This window comes from Cupressus sempervirens, chromosome 3 (genome assembly GCF_028749045.1).
Source record: "Cupressus sempervirens isolate cs-2001-9-10 chromosome 3, ASM2874904v1, whole genome shotgun sequence".
Taxonomy (NCBI): Eukaryota; Viridiplantae; Streptophyta; class Pinopsida; order Cupressales; family Cupressaceae; genus Cupressus; species Cupressus sempervirens.
The window spans coordinates 981,632,358-981,639,171 of NC_143120.1; the positions used below are offsets into that span (position 1 = coordinate 981,632,358).

The 6,814-nt window shown below is 35.6% G+C and overlaps 1 protein-coding gene across 1 annotated transcript in view; it reads right to left on the reverse strand.

The window, feature by feature from the left end:
* LOC149570039 (uncharacterized) overlaps positions 1 to 5,879 on the reverse strand; it is a 30,952-nt gene extending 25,073 nt beyond the window's left edge. Inside the window, exon 1 of the mRNA XM_089822692.1 lies at positions 5,240 to 5,879. Within this exon, the coding sequence (XP_089678818.1) occupies positions 5,240 to 5,825 (586 nt within the window). The 5' untranslated portion in view covers positions 5,826 to 5,879. The remainder of the gene's footprint in view (positions 1 to 5,239) is intronic.
* Between the last annotated feature and the right edge of the window lie 935 nt (positions 5,880 to 6,814).

Consider the following 6,814-nt stretch of genomic DNA (forward strand, 5'->3'; position numbering starts at 1 on the left):
CAAAGAGATCAATCCTTATAAAAGGAGATCGAAACCCGAAAAAGGGTAACCTAATAAATTACAACGGGTAAACTAAAAGGTAAAAGTTATTTAATAATTACTAATTGATTATTAAATAGAGAATGCAAAAAGCTCATAAAGCGAAATCTTATGAAGAGAGAAAAGGTAATTTAATCTACAATCCCCATTGATGTGATCATGCCAACGTGACTAGACCTTGTCAACAATGGATGGAGCATTGTTCGTTCCACTACCTCTTCAGCTCCAACTTTGTAACTAACCTTGTACTCCCTTAATACATAGGATAAAGGTTGCAACATCATATTGGCGCTCTGTGAGTGAGCATGTCGGGCACTCTGTCAGCGCCTAGGATCTTGGGCATGTTACCTTGATATGGCCTTGTTGACTCTTGTGTCGAGTCCTTAGAAGAGTCGCCTTTCCACCCGCCCTTTTTTATAAGGAGGATTGTTTTTTTTTTTGCGGTCACCTCAGATCTTCTAGCAAAACTATTCTTTCTTTGGAGACCTGGCAGTTTACGAGTGGGAGGAGGCGATTGCTAATCTCGCCATGAATGGACTAGTTTCACAAGGGTCTACAGTTCTACGTGGAGCACCACTGTTATGGGTGCCACATCAAAATCTAGGGGGTTGCTTCCACCATGGATCGAAACTTTCTGATGGAGGTTGCACAGCACAATTTGCCACATTTGGTGGAGATTTTAGACTACAATGATGTGGATTATGAATGGAGATTGATTCATGTGGAATGCAAGTGGAGGTGTATAATCAGAGACTAGAATGCGTGTTTAAAGAGCTTTTTAGAGTGATTTTTTGAAAGGAGACTATTGCTTGATCTTCTGGTATTTTATGCACTATTCTGCTCTTTTAAGTCATTGCTAGGCCTGTAAAGCTAACATTTGGGTTGCACCCTGGAGTTTTTGTGGCTTTATTCTTTTGTATTCCCAATGTCATCTTCTTGAGTAGTTGTGATTGATAATCTGGACAATTCATGTGGAGAAGCTGCTATCAAGTTTGCAAGCATGCCTGTAACTGATGTTGTCATGCGGATTCATATGAGGAGATGCAATTTTATTTGTGAGACACACCCACCATTGTTGCCACCAATTTTGTTTTGGACATCTCCCGTTATGAAGCCCTCCAGTCTTTACAAACTGATGATAATTCTTTTTTGAATTGCAGTTTGTAATCTGAACCCGCACCCAATTTAAGGGTAATCAGCATTTTTCCAAGAATTTTGACCGACACATGCACATGTTGTGCATGCATTGTTTTTTCGAGACTTGCCATGAGAAACTGTCACCTTTTTCAGTGAACTTTTGGCGATTTTTTCACTCTTGGCCACCGGATTTTTCTTTTGGCACCGGCCCTTTTTCCGGCATTGTGTTTCCAGTGGTCAGATATTTTTCCCATAGGAGTTATTTTCAGGCATTTTTTTTTGCCTCGACGACCGTTTGACCATCAAATTTCGGCTCATCACTTGCTGACATCAACACCACATCAGCATTGCATCACCATTTCTTGTCACCTTCTCAGCCTTTGTTTGGACCTACCTTCACTTTTTTGCTCATATCTCGAGCATATGAACTCCGTTTTTTGCAAACGAGATATTGCTGAAAAGCTGGTTCCGAGCCCATCATAGTGGTACAGTTAGTTTTCAATTTTCATGCATTTTTGGTGGCTTTTTCTGCTGTCAAAGTTAGGGTTACAGTTTTGCACTTTGGGAGACATATCTTAAGCATCCAATCTCCGATTTGGGAATTCTTTATATCATTGGAAAGGTCTTTTTGACCTCTTTTCAGTGATGCTGGTTGTTTTTCTAGATTCTACTCCAAGCACATTCTATTTAGTATTATGCATTTTTGCATTCTAGTGGATAACTTGGTTGTTTCAAGTCCGGGGATCAATTTATTTGCTTCAGATGATTCGTCATGACTTGTACTACCTATTGTATTAGTCTTATGTATCTTCTGATCTATTTAGACATCTTTTGTATGCATTCTTGCAAACGCACTGAGATAAAGTGTCATACTGCATCTGTATTTTCGTTTCAGTTGTTTGCCTTCTAATTCGAGTAGTGTCATCTGAGGACACTTTTGCAACTTATTGTATTCTTGGGATTCACCATTTTTTATGCCTTATTGTACACGCACTACTCTGATAAAGTGCCATGGGGGTTTGATGTTTTGCCTTTCTTTGCCATCTTCCTTTGTCCAATGAGTGTCCCTTCCATGACATTAGCCTCATGTCGTATCTGAGATTGATCACCTTAATACACACATAAGTACTCTTTTGTGCATCTTGATCGTGGTTCCTTGACATGCAGTTCTTTTGGCCCACTTTTCCACTTGCCTGTCACCTCACCCTTGTCTGCATTAGGGGGGGTTCTTCTGTTGTTTCTCATGCTTCCTTGATTCGATTGATTAACTCTTCAAGCTTTGGTATTTCATACCATCTGTATCTTCAAGTCCAGTTGTTTGCCTTTGTGTGCCTCCTAATTCGATGTAGATTACAGTCTTCTCTACCTAGTCAGGTTCTATTTTAGTGGAGGTTCTTCAGATCAGCAATTACTTTTGACAAAGCTTTGCAGTTTCTACATGCTTCAATGGTGTTTTTCATGATCCTCTTTTGTTTCTACATTCCCTAGTTTGGAGGCTTCTTCAGTCCTTAACTAGTTTCTTTTAGCATTATTTCCATCTCTTTTTGGAGTAGGGTTTTCCGTTTTTCCCATGTGGTTTTCTCTATTTCTCCTCTTTTCAAAGATTTGTTTGTGCTTGGATACCTCATCAAGCCTTGTTTGTCGGGACCCAAATCTACTTTCAATAGTAGTTTCTAGCTTTTTAGCTACTCCCTAAGTTTATCTTAAGGGGGGGTGTTAGAGTAATTAGATAGTTCCTAATTAACTCTAGTTGCTTAAGCTAAACTTTAGGCATCTAATAATTAATTCTTTTATTAATTATTTTGATGCAACCTAGGTTAGACCTTTTTAGGGTTTCGATCTCCTTTATAAGGATCTCATTGTAAATTCAATCGTGAATTGAGAATTGAGAATTGAGACTTTTTTCTTTTGATTATAGCAATCTACTTTTTTGCTCATCAAGAATGTCTTGTCTATGGATCTGGCAATTTCAGCCTCCATAGTTTTTTGCTTCTCTTTTCTGTAACAGGTGTTTGCATACAAGTGATTCTTGAGAGTTGTGGGGTTGATCTTTCATCAACTTCAACAGGAATGAAAACAAAAATCTAAAGGATTACACTAAATCCTAGAGCTCATACATCAATACTCAGAAAAATACAACAAACATTAGGAAAACACAACAAAACTAGAAAATAACGCATCTAGAAAAAATAGTCTATTGTGATCATCAATTGTCATAACTCAAAGGTTGTGTCGTATGACCCTCACAAGCTCAAAACTTGAAATTTCAAAGTCAAACAATATATTGAATTACATTATTGAAAAAACATAAATATTAATTTTTCATCTATTGAAAATGTGCATTCAAAATAAACAGCCAAAAATGATCTACGTTCTCCTCTCTCCATCAAGCCTTGCACTAGAAGGCAAGTCATTGCTAACAGGGGGAATGACTATTTCCTCAAATGTGTATTTGTCCTCCAATGCATCCACCTCTACTTCAGCTCTCTCCAATCAAACACAGATGCTTGTCAATGAACAAGATATCATCATGAGCCTCTTTGGCTGTCCAATTAGCAAATGAATTAATATCATCTAAGTCCATGGCATGATGAGTAGGACATGCCAAATTTTTGGTTCACAAGCAAAGATTGCACATGATCATTGAAATATTGTTAGGTCTGTACTTGACATGAATGCTTTTAAACAGGTTCCAAAACAACACACGCCCAAAAGTATTATAGGGCTAGATCAAAACACAAATAGTTTAAGATTTGGTAAACTAGAAAAATTAAAAAATATTTTTGGCAAATGTGCACCAAAATGATTCAATATTCAATTCCAACTTTCAAAGCTTTTAGGGCCCATTTGGTCGCAGGCATAGGAATTGGAAATTAGAATAGAAAATAGGAATGGGAATGGGAATGGGAAATGAGAATGAGAAATGACAATTCCAGTCCCGTTTGGTTCACCTGAAATTTGATTGGAAATATGTGAATCCCTTGTTTGGTCGTGCAAAACTAGAATTGAAATAAGATTAAGTTTATATCTTTTTGGTTAATATTTTCAGTAGTTGTAAAGAAATTAAATGAAATGAACCCCTGAAAGTGAATCATCAGACTTTCATTTGTCACAAAGATATTAAGGCCACTCACATTCTGCTGGATGATCAAATCAATGCCTGCATTGTTGATTTTGGGCTCGCCAAAATGACCGCAGAAGGACAATCACATCTCACCATACGAATAGCGGGTACTCATGGTTATTTGGCCTTGAATAAGTTCTGTATGGTCAGCTTACAGATCAAAGCAAGGTCTATAGTTTTGGGGTTGTTCTTTTTAGAGATAATGAGTGGGAGAAAGGCTCTAGATACGTCTGTGGAGTCCCCATCTGATTATCTTACCACAGACTACGCTTGGAAGCTTGTCAAGATGGGCAAAATGATTGAGGTCATAGATGTTGGAATACGTGAGAAGGGTGCTTTTGGCATGAACATATGCTCATTTTAGGGGCAAAATGGGAATATGTATTCCTATTCTCAATTTTGATTGGATGCACCTAACAGAGAATACAAAACATATTCTAATTTTCTCTTCCTGTTCTGCTTATACTCCAGCAATTTAAAGTGCCCAAGTATGTTATCACATAAACAAGTTCAAGCGTAGGGCCCGCAACTCTTTGTCTGAAACTTGTGAATTTTTATACGAAAGTCAACCACAAATTAGCAATTACCTAGCAAAAAACTTGATGAGCGATTCTGGTCATCCTAACACATTTGTATTTTCAAGTAGAGTTGATCATGGAAAGTAAATACACAGAATGATTACCAAGATACTGATATTATCAAAAAAGAGAAAGCATCCTTAAATTAGTTTTATCATCGAAATCCAGAACTAAAATAGCGACAAGATAGGAACTTATCTAATGCCTATCTCTTGATTCATCACTGGAAATAGAATTAGCAACATTGCAAAGTGGTATCCAGATACAAATTCATGACACCATATCTCGAATCTTCAAAATCCTGCTCCCAAATAAACGAAAATATAAATCAACTGTGAACAAAGAGAAATTAGAGTTTTACCATTCCTTTCCGGGTATTCCTTGGTATTGGACCTCCTCTCCTCTTTCTCATTCTCCTTTTGCTGAGCCACAAAACTATCAGAAAGATACCAAGGCATCTTGACATCTTTTCCTGCAACCCCATAGCCCAGCCTGTATATCTCATCCTCGGGCAAAACAACCCTAACACTCCCTTCACCCTCTTTCATCTTCTTCTGCTTCTTTGGAGGCCGAGGATCGTCCTTCTTCTTCTCCTTCCGATGATCACTCTTCTCTCCTTCCATTTGAAATCCATTCCAACCCTGGAACAAATTAATGTGCTTGGAATCAGATTCAGGCACTTTTTCTTGCGTGGAATCTTGTGCGACGGCTTGGGAAGGAGAAGACGTAGGTAGGGTCTGAGGGGTTTGGAAGCCCTGCTTTGCTTGATTGGCTTGGCGGAGTTTTTCTAAGCGAAATTCGGCATCTCTCCTTGCGGATTCCTCTCGCTTGAGCTGTTCTTCCCGGGCGGCAGCTTCTTCGTCTTTGCGAACGCGCTCTCTGTTGTCGAAATTGTATACATTCCATCGCTTCTGCGGGAGAATGTTCAGACCTCCATGCCCTCCCATGGCTCCTCTTTTTCTTCCTGCTTCACAAGGCCTTTTAGACTTGTAGCCCAGTTTGTGCAAAATAAAATTTTACTTCAAATATAGAGGTAGTGCAGAAATTTTTTACGCGTATTATCTTTATATTACGTTGAATTATTAAAAATACATTGTAATTTAATTATATTTTTTAAGGAATATATTATATATTTTTTAACCTGTATTTGTTTTCTATAGAGAATTATTATTTAATTTAAATCATATAAGATTTTTGTTTGTAGAAAATCAAGATTGTTGATAGTTCATTGTTCAAACTATGGAAGGTTTTTATATTAGATTAAATTATTTTTTAAATTGTAATTTAATGATAATTTTTTTTAAATATATTATAATTTTATAGCATAATTTGTCTTCTATATAGAATTATTATTATTTAAAATAAATTACAATTTCATTATATATTTTTTTGAAGTATACTGTAATTTTTTGGTTGCATATGTTTTCTATATAGAATTATTATTTACATTTATTTAAAAATTTATATGAAACAAATTCAGACATGTGTTTATAAAAATTAAATAAGATTTACATTATATTAAAATTAGATAAGATTTATGTTTATAAAAATTCCCTCAAACTTTACAAAAGAATTTACAAATTTAAAATAAAGTGGAAATATGTAGAAAGGATATTTGGAATGTTGTGGAAGAATTTAGACAAGGTTTTTATATTAGGTTAACTTATTTTTAAATAACTTAGAGTTTAATTATAACTTTTTGGATATATATTATAATTTTTCGTGTGATTTGATTTCTATATAGAGTTATCATTTACATTATTTAAAAATTTATATGAAACAAGTTCAAAATATGTCTATAAATATTAAATAGGATCTACATTATATTAAAATTGGATAAGATTTATATTTATAAAAAAAAACAAGATTGTTGATAGTTCATTGTTCAAACTTTACAAAAAAATTTACAAATTTAATAAAGTGAAAATATATTGAA